A 19,901-nucleotide genomic window follows, 5' to 3' on the forward strand; every position below is an offset into this window, starting at 1 on the left:
GAAACACAAAGACTCTACACACAGAGGAGGCAGAGATAATAGACCACAGGTGAAACACATGAGGAAAAGATGGAGACAAACACAACAATGGGAAACAGGACAAAGACAGAAAGTAAAGCGAGAGAGATACACAAAGAACAAAGTTTCAAAATGAAACAGGTAACGAAGAATTCAAAGTACAACACAATAATCAAACACAGAGCGGTAACCCCCCCCCCCCCCCCAGACAGCTAGGAACCTGGGTGTGACACTCAACAGTCAACTCTCCCTCACTGCCAACATTACTGCAACAACCTGTTCCTGTAGATTCATGTTGCACAACATCAGGAGAATACGCCCCCTTCTCACTCAGAGGGCGTCACAGGTTCTGGTCCAGGCTCTGGTGCAGGTTCTGGTCCAGGTTCTGGTCCAGGCTCTGGTCCAGGATCTGGTGCAGGTTCTGGTCCAGGTTCAGGTCGAGGCTCTGGTCCAGGTTCTGGTCCAGGCTCTGGTCATCTAACACCTAGACTATATCAACCCCCCTTCTGGCAGGTCTACCTGCTGCTGCCATCCGAACCTCTGCATCTCATCCAGAAAGCAGCAGCTCCACTGGTCTTTAACCTAAATTCACTCACACTCCTCCGCTCCTCCGCTCCCTTCACTGGTTACCAGTGGCATCAGGACAGAAAGTCTACACATCTTCCGCAGCAGACTAAATACACATCTCTTCAGAACACAACTTGGATTAAAACATTTTGTCTGAACAAATAAAAAAGTTTCGTTCTGTTTAGTTGCACTTACATGCAACACTTTGTAGTTTGGCTTTTTTGAAGCTAATGTAGTCACTTGATTCTTGTTGTTCTGGGTTTGCTCCTCATGGTTGATGCACTTATTGTGAGTCGCTTTGGATGAAAGCATCAGCTCAATGAAATGTAATGACGCCGTTTCGAGTGCAATATGAATGTCAGGGCTTCCGGATACTTGGATGACACCACAGGAGCTGTATGGAGGCATGTTGTGTTTTTATTCTGTTGGCTTTTTACATCTGGGCATCGAGGCCACATTATCTTGTGTAATAGAAGTGAGAGTTATTCAGTAAAAACGTAATCAAGAAATCTTTTAGGAATTTTTCTGATGGGAGACAAACTAACACACACACACACACACACACACACACACACACACAAACACACACACACACACACACACACACACACACACACACACACACAAACACTTTGATGAGTTGGCATGACAGATAAAAGTTTAATCAAAGTTCATCAGCCTCATGTTCAGACCTGTATGACAGGTCGCCCTGTAGCCACGCCCATTCTTTCCCACAGAAGAAATTAATTTTGCCAAAAGTCTCTTGAGGCACATTATTAGTTTCACGAGCGAGAGTGAAGCAGTAAATCTGAGCCACTGTCTGAGAAGCTACACTCGTCTACATGTCTCTTTTTCAAAACAGGTTTTTACAAAAGTGGGTCTGCTGTTTTCCAGTTTCTCTCGTTAGTCACTCAGGTGAAAACACGCTGGTGTGAAAGACAGTCAACATTGTTCATCATGGCAGTGAACATCCCAGGAGTGATATTGATGGTGCTCTTCTACCTGATGGTCCTTGGGACCGGCATCTGGGCTTCTTTCAAGTCCAAGAGGGAACAGAAGAAAAGTGGAGCCAGTGAGATGGAGATGACGTTACTGGGAAACCGGAGCATCAACTGGGTGGTGGGGATCTTCACCATGACAGGTGAGGACAGCTCAGCTGAAGACAACAGGATGGAAACTGTCTGTCCCAGGCATGGAGGCAGAAAGATCTGGCAATTTATAAAAGCATTACTTTTACAAGAACACATCATGAATTGTTGTTTAATATGAATAATAAACAGCCAAATCAGATTTGACTAACAACAGTCTTGGTTGGGTGAAGTCCTACTGGTCCTATTGATCAATAATACTGAATTATGATCTCACCTTTAGTCTTTGTCCAAATATCTGCTGTGTGTTGATCCATCCTGCAGCTACATGGGTTGGAGGAGGCTTCATTGTTGGCACAGCTGAGATGGTGTACACTCCGTCAATGGGACTAACCTGGGCAGCCACGATGTTAACTGCATACAGCTTATCTTTTATTATATGTAAGTTTAAGTTGGCAATTTTACTTCATCAATTCACCTCAAGTTGAATCATTATTTTAGTGATTTCTTGATATTATCATTAGTTTCTGTTTTTCCCCTCATTAAATCAAGGTGGCCTGGTGTTTGCTAAACCACTAAGAGAAATGAGGTGTGTCACAATGATGGACCCTTTCCACATCAAGTATGGACAAGTTCTGACAGCTGGACTGAGCCTGGCCTCAGTTTCTCTTGATGTGATGTTCTTGACTGTGACACTGATTAGTTTAGGTAAGTAAGAATATACAGGAGCACTTTAACCTCTCCTCATATATGTGTGTGTTTAAATGTCAGTTTAAAATAAATGTATTTGAAGGAATATGAGTCAGTGATACTTGTACAGACTGTATATAAGTAGAATTCCACTGATACAAGGTGTTTAACAGGAGGCACCATGAGTGTGGTCCTGGATTTGCCCTACACTCTGTGTATCTGGATCTCTGCTGCAGTTGTCATCATCTACACTCTGCTGGGAGGTCTCTACTCTGTGGCCTACACTGATATTATTCAGCTTGTTCTTATATTCATTAGCTTGGTGAGTTGCTGTTCTTTAAGGTTTTATAAAGTGCTGGAGTCCTTGTCCATTACTTACATTTGTATTTGTCTCTGCAGTGGCTGTGTGTTCCCTTTGTCTTGATGAACCCTAACTGCTTGGACATCAGCAAGACACTGATGAACAACACCTTACACGCTCCCTGGATCGGTGCACCAGGACTGGAGAAGACCGGGATCATGATGGATGATTTCTTGATGTTTGTAAGATGGAGCAAAACTGTGGCTGATGTCAAATGTACTTCACTGGTGTTGAGAGAAATCCTCAAGATAAAGACACATGACTCATATTTTAAATCTGTTTCATTTTCAAGGCACTGGGAAGTCTGGGATTTCAGTGTTTACACCAGAGGACGTTGGCAGCTTCTTCATTAGCCACAGCTAAGCTCTCGTGCTTTGTCGCTGCTTTCCTCATACTTGTGTTGGGAATACCTCCAATACTGCTTGGGGCAGCTGCTGCATCTACAGGTACTGACAACTTCTACATACTTAAGTAAACTGTGACATCTTACATCCACTTATCTGTTGTATTTAATGTTACGGAAAGAACAAAACATGTTAAATCAATAGTTAAATCACAGGAAACCAAGGAGCAACATCTTTGCATAACTTAGTGAGCAGGTAGAGAGCAAGGTGACCTTTTGTTGATTTGTGTACTAAACAGTGGGTTTTGAAACCAAGGTTGATCCATTACCATATAAAACAAAGAGCTGAGTCACAGTCCTTAGTGCAGGAGAGTCAACTGTAAACAAACAACTATTTTACTGTCCAAACATAAAAAGACCAAATGATCACTGTAAGCAGACTACTTGATCACTATAACCAAGTTCTTTAACCAGCCTTTGAATAGGAGCGATTCTGTTGACGATTTGGACGGTTGATTACTTTGTCCTTGATCACTTTATACGGTGTCCACTGTAATGTTTTACTTTTGTATGAATTTTCTTTGGTCTGCTCCTCAGATTGGAACCTGACGTCTTATGGTTCTCCATTTCCATATGAACGTGGGGAAGCAGCTCAAGTCCTGCCCCTCACATTACAGCACCTCACCCCGTCCTTCATCTCCATAATCGGAACTGGATGTGTTGCTGCTGCTGTGATGTCATCTGCTGATTCTGATTTGATTTCTGCTGCTTCTGTCTTCACCTCCAACATATACAAGAACATCCTGAGGCCACAGGTGAGAACATTGAATTATAAGATAAGAGTTAGTATCTCAAACCTCTTCACCTCCTCCTCTCTACTTTTTCTCCAGGCATCAGACAGAGAGATTCAGTGGGTGATCCGAGTTGCTGTGATGGTCGTGGGTTTGGTTGGTACATCACTAACCAGCCAGAAAAACAGTGTCTTACTCTTCTGGATTCTTATTGCTGAAGTGGCCTACGTCATAATCTTCCCTCAACTGGTCTGCGTCCTCTTCGTCAATATCTCCAATGGTTACGGAGCTGTTATGGGCTGTGTGGTGGGATTGGTGCTCAGAGTTCTCAGTGGACTCCCATCACTCGGGCTGCCAGTTGTCCTCCACTTCCCAGGATGTGTTCTAGAGGATGGAGTTCATGTCCAGTACGCTCCAGTTAAGACCATCTCCATGCTGTCTGCCATTGCTGCCATCGTGTTGTTCTCCTATCTGACGTCTGTGCTCTTCAACAAAGGCCTGTTACCTGAGAAGTGTGACGTGTTCAAGGTGAAAGTCCAGCAATCAGCACGAGAGCTGACACTGGTACATGGGGCCAAAGAAGACAATGAGAAAGAGACACTGGATAACACATGTCCTCAGACTGAGGCCTCAGAGCCAATGATTAGCTCAGAGTGTTAGAGTCCCTGAATATCTGTTGTTTGAAATCTAACACAGACCAGGAAGTTCTATCACATCCTACATCCCCATGGAGACGTCTGCATCCAAAACACAGGGGTATTCAGAAAAGTGGACATAGATGGCACCAGTTCACTGAGCACATTTGTCTACAGTTCATCAAGATTGACTTTCTTTCATTAAAATAAGTTCTTATTGCAACTTTGGTCCTTTATTGGGTTCTTTGTTTATACTGGGACAAATGACAGCGAGATCTACTGAACTACAAAGATTGTGATCTCACCATGTTGTGTGTCTATTATGATGTAAAGTGTTATGGTGAGATACAAAATCAGATATCGTAATGGTGGGAATTTACTCCTTCATATTGTTGGCATTTTAATCTGTGATGGCACTTAAAATCTTTTGTATTTACACACTTTCATTTTAACCACTTCACCATCTTTTAATAAACTTGATTAAATGATCACTGAATCATTGCAGCTGGTTTATTTAGAAAAGCATAGCTATGCTGTACCTTTTCATTGCTTCTGAATAAATACTTGGTTCAATACTTGAACCAAACCGAGACCGGCTCTTCTCATATCTCGGGATAAAAGAACACGACAAAAATTGATGACCCCGACGTGATCCTGAAGAGAAGTTTTGACCAGAAAGACCGGAGACCCAAAGGTCAAGGCCGCTCTGATCGATTCTCCACATACTCAAAGGCCCCAAACTAAAGGGTAAGCAGAAACCTGTTAAAACAAATTCTGCATTAGTTATATAGGCATTGATATAGATTGTGAGTGTGCGGAGAGGAGAAAGGAGGTAAAATAATAAAGTTCTGTGTTTTTTTGGAAGCAATGAAAGGCTATGTGAAATAAAGGGAATGACCTGCGAGAGGTCTGGGACCCTGTGAGGGGTTTGGGACCCTGTCTTGGCGCAACAGAAACGAGGTAAAAAGCGAGGTCTAGGACCTGCGCGGGACGGGCGCCACACTTAAAGTCTGTGACGCTCGAACCCTTAAAACTAATTCAGATTGGAGAAAAGACAGACGATTCATGCAATAGATTGCATCCGTGCAACCTAATCTGTGATTAGGGTGTGAACCTGGAGGAAGGGGCTACCGGCACTGACGAGTGAGGAGCTTAACTAGCCAGACACACCGTTGCTTGAATTGGGCACAAATTAAAAGACGCCGAGGCCATAACATGTTACGAATAAGACTGACAGAGATAAAAAAGACTGACAAAGAACAAAGACTTGACTAAGACCTAGCACCTCTGAGTTCCATATGAGCAAAGAGAAACACGCAGATAATTTTTCCTAAAATGGTTTTAGAGTTATGACAATATATAATCCAACAAAATTTGCTATCGAGACCACCAACCATAATATTTTTTATAGTGCACAAAATTAGAGGGTTCCTTGCACTGTTACACATATCCAAGCAAAATTGGTGCTGTGAAATGATATATCCTTAACTGAAGAGAGATCGAATTTGGAGTGAAGAAGCAATTTCCACACAGAAATTCTTTATTTATTTAATTTTCTTTATTTTTAGAATTGGAAGCTAAAGACTACTTAAAGGGGACATAGCATGCAAATTCCACTTGGTTAGTGCTTCTACAGGTTAATGTGGGTATCTGGCTCATGTCTACCAACCCAAACACTCTGGGGAAAAAACACTTGCGCGTTTTGTTATAGTTCCTCTAAGTCAGAAACGTCACGCTTGAGCGACTCGATTGCGCTTCCTGGGTTTTGTGTCGTAACAAGGAACTGGAAGTCTCCCTACATGGTCTTGGCCCACCCCACCCCCCGTCCCCCCACACTCGTTACTTCCGGGTTTAGACCGGAGGCAGCGCAGCGCCGTTCCCAAGCACGCAGCCGGGCTGTTCACACGGGACGAGCATTTCTCCGCTGGTCAGCCCGCGATTCACTCACATGTGGCATTTGTCTGGATCGTTGGGACTGGGAGGCTGCAGCAGCTGCTCGGGAGCGACCGCTCGCTCTCCCGTGCGTGAGCTGGAATTTGTGTCAGCGCCACACAGCCGGCAGTGTGGAGGACTTCCGCAGTGTTCAGCGCTACTGTAACCCCCGAACCCCGACATTCAACGGGTACAACAACAAGCGGAGAAAGCAGAATCGCGGGCTGACCTTATATATACAGTCTATGGGGCTGACCAGCGGAGAAATGCTCGTCCCGTGTGAACAGCCAGGCGGCTGCGTGCTGGAGAACGGCGCTGCGCTGCCTCGCAGCGGTCTTTGCAGCGGTCTTCCACACTGCCAGCTGTGTGGAAGACTTCCGCAGTGTTCAGCTCTACTGTACGCCGGGTTACAGTAGTAACGCCGGGGTACAGTAGTTACGCCGGGGTACAGTAGTTACGCCGGGTTACAGTAGTTACGCCGGGTTACAGTAGTTACGCCGGGGTACACCGGACGCGGAAGTGCCGCTGCGAGGCAGCGCAGCGCCGTTCTCCAGCACGCAGCCGCCTGGCTGTTCACACGGGACGAGCATTTCTCCGCTGGTCAGCCCCATAGACTGTATATATAAGGTCAGCCCGCGATTCTGCTTTCTCCGCTTGTTGTTGTACCCGTTGAATGTCGGGGTTCGGGGGTAAATGATGGTCTTCATAGCCCCCCCCCCACACCCCTCTCTTTCTCTCTCTGTCTGTCTGCTTGTGTGCTTGTAGTGGGGGGGCAGAGGGGGACATTTAATTATGTGATTGGGAAAATTAAAACTCCAGGACAACAAGGGGAATACAAAGTATGGGATGCATATTTGATAATTTATATCATATAAAATATTTAATTTATATCGTTTAAAATCATGGAGGGGGGAGCTGGCTCATTAGCATTTAAAGGAACAGGCACTCAAAACAGGTCACTCTGTGGAGGGCTGTTTTATACAGGGTAAAAAGGAGCTGTTTTAAATGATCCTTGTGGTATTTTGACCAAAGTATGTTACAGACATTTCATTAAGACCCCAAGGAACCATATCAACTAGTGGTAGAATGGGCATGCTATGTCCCCTTTAAGAATTTTACTTTTACAGAGGAAAACAAAAACTTCAATTTGGAAAACGCAGCCTCGGCTGCAGGTGACCACCCGAAAGGGATTTTCACAGATGTTAGCTTGGTAAGTGGTGTGGCAACTCTGCTATAGTCACGGATAAACCTACGGTAGAAATTGGCAAATCCCAGAAACCTCTGAAGTTGCTTCCTTGATGTAGGAGTGGGCCATTCGGCCACTGCCTTAACCTTGGCAGGGTCGGTCTTAATTTGCCCTTTTTCCACAATAAACCCCAAAAAACTAACAGATGAAACATGAAAATTGCATTTCTCAGCCTTAACATACAGTCTGTTTTCTAATAGTCTTTTCAAAACTATTTTTACATGTTGTACATGTTCACGAAGGTTACGGGAGAAAATCAAAATATCGTCGAGATAAACGAAAACAAACCTATTCAGCATATCCCGCAAAACATCACTGATGAGGGCCTGAAAAACTGCAGGTGCATTAGTGAGGCCGAAAGGCATGACCAAGTACTCAAAGTGTCCTAGGGGAGTGTTAAAACCCGTCTTCCACTCATCCCCCTCCCTGATTCTAACCAGATGGTAGGCATTGCGGAGGTCCAATTTAGAAAAAATGGTTGCTTCATGAAGGGGCCCGAAGGCTGAGTCTATGAGTGGGAGGGGATATTTATTTTTCACGGTGATATCGTTCAACCCTCGATAGTCTATGCAGGGGCGAAGCGATTTATCCTTCTTGTCAACAAAAAAGAAACCTGCCCCGAGTGGTGAGGAAGAGGGACGAATGAGACCGGTAGCCAGAGAGTCAGAGATATATGCCTCCATGGCCTCCCTTTCAGGCTTGGATAAATTATACAGTTTACTGGACGGATAGGGGGCGCCAGGGAGCAAATCGATCCCACAATCATAGGGTCGGTGAGGGGGAAGAGACAAGTCTTGACTGGGAAATGTAATCAGCGTCAATGAAATTGTCATCCGCACCGGAGTCAACAAGGACCAACAGAGGTAGAGAGACCTGAGACCACGAAACAGTACCTTTTAGTTGCAGGCGAGGAGGAGACGAAATAACTGAGGAATGGCTCACCAGCGCTCCTCCTGTGGCTGATGAGCCTGCCCTTTTGGCAGAGCCGGACAGTGGGCTCTCCGGTGACAGTCCTGGCCACAGTAAGCGCAGAGCTTCTGGAGGTGACGACGCTGACGTTCGGTCGGTGTGAGCCTCATCCCTCCCAGCTGCATGGGTTCCTCGGAGCAGAGGGGTGAAGAGGCTGTCCGCGGAGGAATCACGCAGGAGGATGGTGGAAGAAGAGAGTCCGCAGGTCCCCGATGGTGGGGGTTCATTGTCTGACTCAAGGGAGGGGCGTGTCTCTCCCTGTCTGATCTCTCCCTGCGTCTCTCACGGAGGCGATTATCTAATCGTATGGCTAAAGAAATTAACTCGTCAAGCGAGGTGGTCTCGTCCCAAGCAGCCAGCTCGTCTCGTAACTCCCCCCTAAGACCCCGTAGAAAAACCCCCTGTAAAGCTTTCTCATCCCACCCGCTCTCGACTGCGAGAATGCGGAAGTCAATAGAAACTGTTGCCACTGAGTTAAAGCCCTGACGTAAGGAGAGGAGCTGGCTACCGGCTTCCTTTCCTTGCAGGGGGTGATCAAAAACCTTGAGGAATTCGGCTGTGAAGGATTGGAACGAGTCACAAATAGGTGAATTACAGTGGGAAACGGCTACAGCCCAAGCCGCGGCTTTCTCCGACAGGAGACTCATGACAAAGGCAATCCGCGACTTGTCTGTAGAATACGTTAACGGCTGCTGGTCAAATATGAGTGAGCATTGGTGAAGGAACTGTCTACATGACTCTAATACTCCTGAATACCTGGCGGGTGTGGGGATGAAGGGTTCCCGGGGTTGTGTTGGATAAGAGACTGAGGGAGCTGGTAGTGGGAGAGCCGGAGCTGGAGCTGGAGCTGGAACTGGAGCATGGACAGGAGCCGTCAGCCTGGTTAGGTGAGTGGACAGCTGGTCCATGCGGCCACCGATCTGTGCCACATTCGCGGATAGGTTGCGGAGAACTTCCATAACCTCGTGTAGAGCTTTCTCGTGCTGCCCAACACGAGTTCCTTGGTTGGACAGAGCCTGTCTGATTTCATCAGCATCCGCGGGGTCCATCTTGGCCAGATAATTCTGTTAGGGTTTGTTTTGGTTGGACCCCAAAGCAGAGACTGGAAACAGACTTGGAACGAAGGCAGAGTTTATTTATATGGATAAGCAGAGATGGCAGGCTGTGGAGGCAGGGTGCTGACTGGGATGTCCACAGGAAGGCACGAACACGGGACAACAAAAACATAGAAGAGCAGCAAGGCACACGGGAGGGCTGCGTAGCAAAAGGGAAAAGAACGCGGATTAGTACTCATAAGACACAAGATACGAAACCGAGGAAAAAACATGAGGCTGCGCTACCGAACGAGACGGAATTATCTGGCGGAGTAGTGGAGTCAAGACCAGGCTTTTATGGAGCGGTTGATGAGTGAGTGAGAACAGGTGTGCCTTGTCTGCTGCAGCGGGGAAGCCAGCCACACCCCCTGCCACACACACGACCTGCAGGGGAAGAACAGAAAGGGAAGGGGGAGAGAGAGAGAAAAACAAAACACCCAAAACACAGAATCATCACAGAGACTGAAGCTAGAGGAGAGAGAAAAAGTAAGTCAGGCCAGAAAAGTAAAAACTTACATTTCAGGCAGATAGGAAGGTATGTGGAATGTGGTTAGAAGACTTGCATCAAAGGGACAGAAAACACCTCACAAGTGTCTCAGTGTCTCAAAATGCAGGTTTCCGACCTCGACTCTTCCCCGCCGAGAAGACGACAACCAGACAACACCAAGCCCCACCAGAAGCAGATGTTCCACAGGCAGGAGCCCAGGCTCCACAACCACCTCCTCCACCTAATAACGTTCCAGATCCGCAACTCCTCTCTTCACCTCGCACCAGACAAGGGGCAATATGGACTGGGACAGGATCCAGCCCAAATCGCGATGGTTGAAGTGACCTGATGTTGCCAGCCTGTTAAAACGTACAGGCATCAAGTGGGACTCGGGAAGAACTTAATAAAAACACATGCCGTTGATGCGAAGAAGTTAATTAAACATGAAGAAAAGAAGAAGAAAAGAGAAACTGATCTGCATAAAGCTTCACTGACAATGTTCAGAGGTACATCGCGGATGCAAAAGAAGAGGATTTCAAGGAAGAAGGGGAGACGGCAAATGGAATGATGATTGGGACATTTGTTTTCACTGTGGAGAGAAGGGACATTGGGCAGAAATTGTCAGAAGAAACAGCAACAAGCTTACAAGGCTGATTGAACCGAGGCGGGGATGGAGGAGAGGGAGGAACCAGCAACTTTGAACAGAGAACGAGACTGTGAGGAACACCTCGCACATCAAGAGGGTGAATGCACCACACCAACACAAACACTTATCATAGAAGTAAAAGATTTCTTTTTAAAAGAAAGACAAACTACTGATAGGAACATATGTTAAATATCAATGAGATGTATATGCTAATATGCCAACGCACACACTCACAGTGCTAGGGAAAGAGATTCAATTATAATGCTGATTCATTGTTATATGTGTATGAATGGAAGCTCTGTTCATCTGTCGTCACATCCATCAACACTGATCTAGTGGATAAGGCACATTCAGTCACACTAAGAGCAGACACCACGTATCTGCATCCAGAAGATTTACACTGCACTGCACACATACACGAAGGGAAAGATGCAGATTTTGAAAAAAGATGGTTTAGAGAAAGTTGTGAAGAAAGTTGTGTGAAAGAGAATTTAACACTAAATTGTATTTTCTGGAATGAACATAGATGTGCTGTTTCTGTAATTTTACTGAAACCAGAAAATAAGTCACCCTCTCAGTTCCTTCACAGATATTCAGAGGATGCTTTCCTTTTTTGACGTTCCTGGTTCACACTCACATGTCTTGCTGACAAAACACAAAAATGATGAATGGCAAGACTGTTCACATAGTGACTGTTAGTAGCCGTTGCTGGCTGGTTTTAATCTTGAAGTTGGTTGTTGTGTGTGTGTGTGCGTCACATCGCAGTTCAGTCTCGCACCTGTCTGATAATGCCTGTTGTGGAGACTGTACGGTCAGAGGAGGGACGAACCTGGGAGTGGCTCCTCATCATTCGCAGACTCCAGGGCCAGGAGGCTGGGACCACACCTGCGCACCAGCAAGGGAGAGCCAGGGCTAAGCCATGGTGACTCCCCCTCGTTACTGACCAATGAAGTTCTACCTACTATTATAAATATTGCACCTGTCGTCCGTTCGGGGCGACTCTTGACTACCCCGTGCTACTGACTTAGCCGAGGCTGTGTATTGTGCACATAGCTATGCTGTACCTTTTCATTGCTTCTGAATAAATACTTGTTGAACCAAACCGAGACCGGCTCTTCTCATATCTCGGGATAAAAGAACACGACAGAAAACATCATGAATTGTTGTTTAATATGAATAATAAACAGCCAAATCAGATTTGACTTATCCTCCGATCTTGGGACCCACTCCTTCAAGTGTCCTTCCACATTTTCAATATTCAACCCACCCTTGAAAAACACTGAACAAGGAAAAACACAAACTACCCAAATAAACGATCAACATACAAACATTAACAACCTATCACAATATGTATATACAAACAAATCGGCTTAACCTTAAACAAATAATAACAAAGTCAAACAAGGAAGTTTCAGCCCATTCTAAATCTAATCCCGCCCCTTTGGTCTCCTCCACTTCCTGTGGGATGGGCTTAAAATACCACTTCCTGCAGGCTTCAGGCCTCTTGCCAGGTGAGCTCTTTACAAACAAAGGGTAAGTGTTATTGTAAATTAAAGAAAAAGACAGAATAATTAAAGAAAAATAATAAAAGTGAAATCATGTGCACCCAACTTAGAGAATAAACTGTCAATTAAATAAAGATGTACTATGAAAAAAAAGGAATATGTGTAAAGTTTTACTGGAATGAAATGCAGAATGTGACAAAATTCTACATTTTTACATTATAAGACTGAGTGAGCTGATGGAGCAACCGCCACAGTCTGAATCTATGAATATCTTTCCAACTTTACTGCTTTTCTTCACACAGAAACATAGCAAGTTGAAATGCACGGCGGAATGCAAACATGGAATCTGTACATGTGTCTCCCTTGTGAGCTCACCTTTAGAGATCTGCTGCTTTTCCAGTTACACTCGTTATGTTTTCCAGTTTCTCTCGTTAGTCACTCAGGTGAAAACACGCTGGTGTGAAAGACAGTCAACATTCTTCATCATGGCAGTGAACATCCCAGGAGTGATATTGATGGTGCTCTTCTACCTGATGGTCCTTGGGACCGGCATCTGGGCTTCTTTCAAGTCCAAGAGGGAACAGAAGAAAAGTGGAGCCAGTGAGACGGAGATGACGTTACTGGGAAACCGGAGCATCAACTGGGTGGTGGGGATCTTCACCATGACAGGTGAGGACAGCTCAGCTGAAGACAACAGGATGGAAACTGCCTGTCCCAGGCATGGAGGCAGAAAGATCTGGCAATTTATAAAAGCATTACTTTTACAAGAACACATCATGAATTGTTGTTTAATATGAATAATAAACAGCCAAATCAGATTTGACTAACAACAGTCTTGGTTGGGTGAAGTCCTACTGGTCCTATTGATCAATAATACTGAACTATGATCTCACCTTTAGTCTTTGTCCAAATATCTGCTGTGTGTTGATCCATCCTGCAGCTACATGGGTTGGAGGAGGCTTCATTGTTGGCACAGCTGAGATGGTGTACACTCCGTCAATGGGACTAACCTGGGCAGCCACGATGTTAACTGCATACAGCTTATCTTTTATTATATGTAAGTTTAAGTTGGCAATTTTACTTCATCAATTCACCTCAAGTTGAATCATTATTTTAGTGATTTCTTGATATTATCATTAGTTTCTGTTTTTCCCCTCATTAAATCAAGGTGGCCTGGTGTTTGCTAAACCACTAAGAGAAATGAGGTGTGTCACAATGATGGACCCTTTCCACATCAAGTATGGACAAGTTCTGACAGCTGGACTGAGCCTGGCCTCAGTTTCTCTTGATGTGATGTGTGTGACTGTAATACTGATTTGTTTAGGTAAGTAAGAATATACAGGAGCACTTTAACCTCTCCTCATATATGTGTGTGTTTAAATGTCAGTTTAAAATAAATGTATTTGAAGGAATATGAGTCAGTGATACTTGTACAGACTGTATATAAGTAGAATTCCACTGATACAAGGTGTTTAACAGGAGGCACCATGAGTGTGGTCCTGGATTTGCCCTACACTCTGTGTATCTGGATCTCTGCTGCAGTTGTCATCATCTACACTCTGCTGGGAGGTCTCTACTCTGTGGCCTACACTGATATTATTCAGCTTGTTCTTATATTCATTAGCTTGGTGAGTTGCTGTTCTTTAAGGTTTTATAAAGTGCTGGAGTCCTTGTCCATTACTTACATTTGTATTTGTCTCTGCAGTGGCTGTGTGTTCCCTTTGTCTTGATGAACCCTAACTGCTTGGACATCAGCAAGACACTGATGAACAACACCTTACACGCTCCCTGGATCGGTGCACCAGGACTGGAGAAGACCGGGATCATGATGGATGATTTCTTGATGTTTGTAAGATGGAGCAAAACTGTGGCTGATGTCAAATGTACTTCACTGGTGTTGAGAGAAATCCTCAAGATAAAGACACATGACTCATATTTTAAATCTGTTTCATTTTCAAGGCACTGGGAAGTCTGGGATTTCAGTATTTACACCAGAGGACGTTGGCAGCTTCTTCATTAGCCACAGCTAAGCTCTCGTGCTTTGTCGCTGCTTTCCTCATACTTGTGTTGGGAACACCTCCAATACTGCTTGGGGCAGCTGCTGCATCTACAGGTACTGACAACTTCTACATACTTAAGTAAACTGTGACATCTTACATCCACTTATCTGTTGTATTTAATGTTACGGAAAGAACAAAACATGTTAAATCAATAGTTAAATCACAGGAAACCAAGGAGCAACATCTTTGCATAACTTAGTGAGCAGGTAGAGAGCAAGGTGACCTTTTGTTGATTTGTGTACTAAACAGTGGGTTTTGAAACCAAGGTTGATCCATTACCATATAAAACAAAGAGCTGAGTCACAGTCCTTAGTGCAGGAGAGTCAACTGTAAACAAACAACTATTTTACTGTCCAAACATAAAAAGACCAAATGATCACTGTAAGCAGACTACTTGATCACTATAACCAAGTTCTTTAACCAGCCTTTGAATAGGAGCGATTCTGTTGACGATTTGGACGGTTGATTACTTTGTCCTTGATCACTTTATACGGTGTCCACTGTAATGTTTTACTTTTGTATGAATTTTCTTTGGTCTGCTCCTCAGATTGGAACCTGACGTCTTATGGTTCTCCATTTCCATATGAACGTGGGGAAGCAGCTCAAGTCCTGCCCCTCACATTACAGCACCTCACCCCGTCCTTCATCTCCATAATCGGAACTGGATGTGTTGCTGCTGCTGTGATGTCATCTGCTGATTCTGCTTTGATTTCTGCTGCTTCTGTCTTCACCTCCAACATATACAAGAACATCCTGAGGCCACAGGTGAGAACATTGAATTATAAGATAAGAGTTAGTATCTCAAACCTCTTCACCTCCTCCTCTCTACTTTTTCTCCAGGCATCAGACAGAGAGATTCAGTGGGTGATCCGAGTTGCTGTGATGGTCGTGGGTTTGGTTGGTACATCACTAACCAGCCAGAAAAACAGTGTCTTACTCTTCTGGATTCTTAGTGCTGAAGTGGCCTACGTCATAATCTTCCCTCAACTGGTCTGCGTCCTCTTCGTCAATATCTCCAATGGTTACGGAGCTGTTATGGGCTGTGTGGTGGGATTGGTGCTCAGAGTTCTCAGTGGACTCCCATCACTCGGGCTGCCAGTTGTCCTCCACTTCCCAGGATGTGTTCTAGAGGATGGAGTTCATGTCCAGTACGCTCCAGTTAAGACCATCTCCATGCTGTCTGCCATTGCTGCCATCGTGTTGTTCTCCTATCTGACGTCTGTGCTCTTCAACAAAGGCCTGTTACCTGAGAAGTGTGACGTGTTCAAGGTGAAAGTCCAGCAATCAGCACGAGAGCTGACACTGGTACATGGGGCCAAAGAAGACAATGAGAAAGAGACACTGGATAACACATGTCCTCAGACTGAGGCCTCAGAGCCAATGATTAGCTCAGAGTGTTAGAGTCCCTGAATATCTGTTGTTTGAAATCTAACACAGACCAGGAAGTTCTATCACATCACATCACACATCATTTGTTAATTTCTCATGATGTATATGTTCAAAACGCCAACTTGTTATGAAAAGTGGACACTGTGTTTATAGATGGTGACTATTCACAAATCACAAGGCTGGATTTTCTTTTCCATGTAAAAGTGCAAACAGTTATGATTGTCAGTGTTCTATAGGGAAAATATTACTGGGCTCTTTGTTTATATTTAACTTTTACATCCTACACAGTGTTTTTAACTGGTTATGAAATTGTCTCATATTAATTTGGCTGCCTCTTTATGACCTACAACAGCAAATGAGACAATCCACGAGAAAATTGGCCTTTTCTATAAACCTGAGGTATAAATCTTATTCACATTATATACATGTTACCCTTAGGTACCATTTTCCAAAAGTATTTCTCCATAACTATGATAGATACTTTAAAGGGAAATTTAGGCTTCCGTTAGCACATAAGAGCATAAGAATAATAAAAAGTAAATAAGTTAATCAGCAGTGAAATGATTGTCTGACCATTGGAACTACTACAAAAGCTGTAAAATAAACAAGACTCAGAGGAGTGAATATTAGGAGCTGGAAGGCCAAGGGTGCCCAAATCCAGCAGTTCAGGGTGTCCAAACACAATAACTTCAGTCTTGTTTTCATTTAGTTTGAGGAAGTTAAAGTTCATCCATGATTTTATGTCATTTATGTCATCAAACAGGGGCTGCAGTGAGCTCTTAATTTTAAGATTCAGGGGCAAGTATATTTTAATATCGTCCACAAAGCAGGGGAGAGAGACACCATATTTTTCAAAAATTGATGCTAGGGGGAGCAGCCAGAGGCAGGTGAACAGCCTGAGGCAGGTGAACAGGCTGAGGCAGGTGAACAGGCTGAGGCAGGTGAACAGCCTGAGGCAGGTGAACAGCCTGCGGCAGGTGAACAGCCTGAGGCAGGTGAACAGGCTGAGGCAGGTGAACAGCCTGCGGCAGGTGAACAGCCTGCGGCAGGTGAACAGCCTGAGGCAGGTGAACAGCCTGAGGCAGGTGAACAGGCTGAGGCAGGTGAACAGCCTGAGGCAGGTGAACAGCCTGAGGCAGGTGAACAGCCTGCGGCAGGTGAACAGCCTGAGGCAGGTGAACAGGCTGAGGCAGGTGAACAGCCTGCGGCAGGTGAACAGCCTGCGGCAGGTGAACAGCCTGAGGCAGGTGAACAGCCTGAGGCAGGTGAACAGGCTGAGGCAGGTGAACAGCCTGAGGCAGGTGAACAGGCTGAGGCAGGTGAACAGCCTGAGGCAGGTGAACAGCCTGCGGCAGGTGAACAGCCTGAGGCAGGTGAACAGGCTGAGGCAGGTGAACAGCCTGAGGCAGGTGAACAGCCTGAGGCAGGTGAACAGCCTGAGGCAGGTGAACAGCCTGAGGCAGGTGAACAGCCTGAGGCAGGTGAACAGCCTGAGGCAGGTGAACAGCCTGAGGCAGGTGAACAGCCTGAGGCAGGTGAACAGCCTGAGGCAGGTGAACAGCCTGCGGCAGGTGAACAGCCTGAGGCAGGTGAACAGGCTGAGGCAGGTGAACAGGCTGAGGCAGGTGAACAGCCTGCGGCAGGTGAACAGGCTGCGGCAGGTGAACAGCCTGCGGCAGGTGAACAGCCTGCGGCAGGTGAACAGCCTGAGGCAGGTGAACAGGCTGAGGCAGGTGAACAGGCTGAGGCAGGTGAACAGCCTGAGGCAGGTGAACAGCCTGCGGCAGGTGAACAGCCTGAGGCAGGTGAACAGCCTGAGGCAGGTGAACAGCCTGCGGCAGGTGAACAGGCTGAGGCAGGTGAACAGCCTGAGGCAGGTGAACAGGCTGAGGCAGGTGAACAGCCTGAGGCAGGTGAACAGCCTGCGGCAGGTGAACAGCCTGAGGCAGGTGAACAGCCTGCGGCAGGTGAACAGCCTGAGGCAGGTGAACAGCCTGCGGCAGGTGAACAGGCTGAGGCAGGTGAACAGCCTGAGGCAGGTGAACAGCCTGCGGCAGGTGAACAGGCTGAGGCAGGTGAACAGCCTGCGGCAGGTGAACAGGCTGAGGCAGGTGAACAGCCTGCGGCAGGTGAACAGGCTGAGGCAGGTGAACAGGCTGAGGCAGGTGAACAGCCTGCGGCAGGTGAACAGGCTGAGGCAGGTGAACAGCCTGAGGCAGGTGAACAGCCTGCGGCAGGTGAACAGGCTGAGAACAGGAACCACTGAGACAATCCAGAGTGACTATGGTCCAGGGTTTAAGTTCTGGTGTTGATGAGGTAGATGAGATGCAGGTGAGTCCACTTGAGAAACACAGGGAGGGTCATGGTGAACCATGATATGTTAAATGTATTACAAACAGTCCAAGAATTAAACTTAAAAGGAGGTAGAGGAGTGGTTTTCATCTGACAGATTGTTCCCAAGATGTAAAATACAGAAAGAACACAAACAGGGGGAGACTGGCTGAATATCACCAGCTTATAAACTGCAGTCAGACCAGGTGAGGTGAATACCTGCAAACTCCTCCCATCAGGTTCTGAGAGGATTTCAACCAAACCACAGCATGAACCCTGTGAAGGTCTTCAAAAGTTAAATGATCTGAAATTTAAATTATGTCAACGTTCATTAAGACACATTTTAAGAGAAATATTTAGGTGCCATGTATAGTCAGTGATACAGATGTTCTCACACAAACAAGATCTCCTTCACGTGTCGTTCTCAACATTTGTCTTACATTCATTATGGTGTTAAAACGTTTTTACATTCAGCTTGTTGAAACCTTCAGAAACTCTGTATCCACACAATCTCAACGGTACAACACCTAAAGATTTAAAACCTGCCTGGTTCTATAATTAGAATTATAAAAAGTAACATTTCTCTCTGCTGTGAAAAAGCTGTGAGGGACATTAACTCCATCGGAGTGTGTATGTATTTGATTCGTCAACACAGAGGAAATTAGATTCAAAATATCTTTTATTCAGATTTTATATCTTTTATTCAGATTTTATTTGATCCATAATTACAAAGCTTTCAAAATTCACATTCATCTGTAACAATAAAAAATAAATCAAATTATTGATCATCTGTCAAGATGTGTTCACTTCACATAACTTTCTTCAGACATCCTCAGAACCAACTGTGACTTTTCACTTTCTTCCCTCTCAACCATTTACAAAATGTCTTCACTGCATCAGAAGAGGTGGGAGACCGCCGAGGTGACCTCTGACCCCAGACCCTCAAAGGGATCTGGATGAACTTTGTTCCAAACTTACAAACACAAGCAAAGTGATGCTGTAAGGTTTGAGCTAAATTTGATCCACAGTTAGAAATTAGATTTTGTGACATTAGAAATAATAAACTGGAACAAAAATTTCTGAGCGAAAAATGATGCAAGAGCAAGACGAGTCAAAGAGACGGAGGGGATGTGGAAACGTGCAGAGGTTGAGCATTGTGCAGCTCATCAGTATCAATAAAAGCAGATCTGATGAAGGACTTGATATACGTGGCTGCAGGAGAAGAGTTCTGTCGTAGTTTCCTGTTTGCTCTAACACAGCAACAAGAGCAAACACCTGCTTCATCCTGTCACTTCCCTCAGAACACATCAGACCAAACAACTCGTCTGAATCAATACAACACGTCATCTGTTCACATTTTACACAAATAATTCACTTCTAATCACTTAGTTATCAAGCGTAAGTATTGAAATCAATCAAACCCAGTAAACTGATCACAGACAGTTGCCATTAATCAATAAATAATCATTTTCTCGATGCAGCATCGCTGACATCAACTCAGCTTAAAGTACAAACGAAGAAAAGTTCAAATAAAAGCATCTTCACGTTGTCGGCCGAGACATTGTCCAGCAATATTTGGCGATCAGTGAATCCATCAGTGTTAATAATCACTATCAATGAAACACACTGATTAGATTTCACATTATTGATCAATCAATATTGATAATTCAAGTCCCTGCTGCTGCTTTCAGGAAAGTTTTTCTCTAATGCCTGCCAATCACCTTGAAGGTTGCTGGTTCAAATCCCTGA

The 19,901-nt window shown here is 45.1% G+C and overlaps 2 protein-coding genes across 3 annotated transcripts; both read left to right on the plus strand.

Moving 5' to 3' along the window:
* Positions 1 to 1,204: 1,204 nt before the first annotated feature.
* On the plus strand, positions 1,205 to 16,651 carry LOC117775796 (high-affinity choline transporter 1-like). 2 transcript variants are annotated; one of them, XM_034609237.1, is made up of 11 exons: positions 1,205 to 1,500; positions 12,816 to 13,041; positions 13,313 to 13,429; positions 13,541 to 13,696; positions 13,852 to 14,000; positions 14,078 to 14,221; positions 14,332 to 14,485; positions 14,980 to 15,197; positions 15,273 to 15,823; positions 16,443 to 16,575; positions 16,608 to 16,651. In XM_034609237.1, exons 2-10 carry the CDS (start codon positions 12,858 to 12,860, stop codon positions 16,528 to 16,530), a joined length of 1,761 nt encoding a protein of 586 aa, XP_034465128.1. In that variant the 5' UTR covers positions 1,205 to 1,500; positions 12,816 to 12,857; the 3' UTR covers positions 16,531 to 16,575; positions 16,608 to 16,651. The 2 variants fall into 2 exon arrangements, with proteins under 2 accessions (XP_034465128.1, XP_034465129.1); XM_034609238.1 differs by lacking the exons at positions 1,205 to 1,500; positions 16,443 to 16,575; positions 16,608 to 16,651 and adding an exon at positions 16,123 to 16,308 and having other exon boundaries at positions 12,766 to 13,041; positions 15,273 to 15,955.
* On the plus strand, positions 1,499 to 4,925 carry LOC117775797 (high-affinity choline transporter 1-like). Its single transcript, XM_034609239.1, has 9 exons — positions 1,499 to 1,726; positions 1,998 to 2,114; positions 2,226 to 2,381; positions 2,537 to 2,685; positions 2,763 to 2,906; positions 3,017 to 3,170; positions 3,665 to 3,882; positions 3,958 to 4,533; positions 4,624 to 4,925. The coding sequence occupies exons 1-8, from the start codon at positions 1,543 to 1,545 to the stop codon at positions 4,516 to 4,518; spliced, it is 1,683 nt and encodes a 560-aa protein (XP_034465130.1). The 5' UTR covers positions 1,499 to 1,542; the 3' UTR covers positions 4,519 to 4,533; positions 4,624 to 4,925.
* Positions 16,652 to 19,901: the final 3,250 nt, after the last annotated feature.

This window comes from Hippoglossus hippoglossus, chromosome 15 (genome assembly GCF_009819705.1).
Source record: "Hippoglossus hippoglossus isolate fHipHip1 chromosome 15, fHipHip1.pri, whole genome shotgun sequence".
Classification (NCBI taxonomy): Eukaryota; Metazoa; Chordata; class Actinopteri; order Pleuronectiformes; family Pleuronectidae; genus Hippoglossus; species Hippoglossus hippoglossus.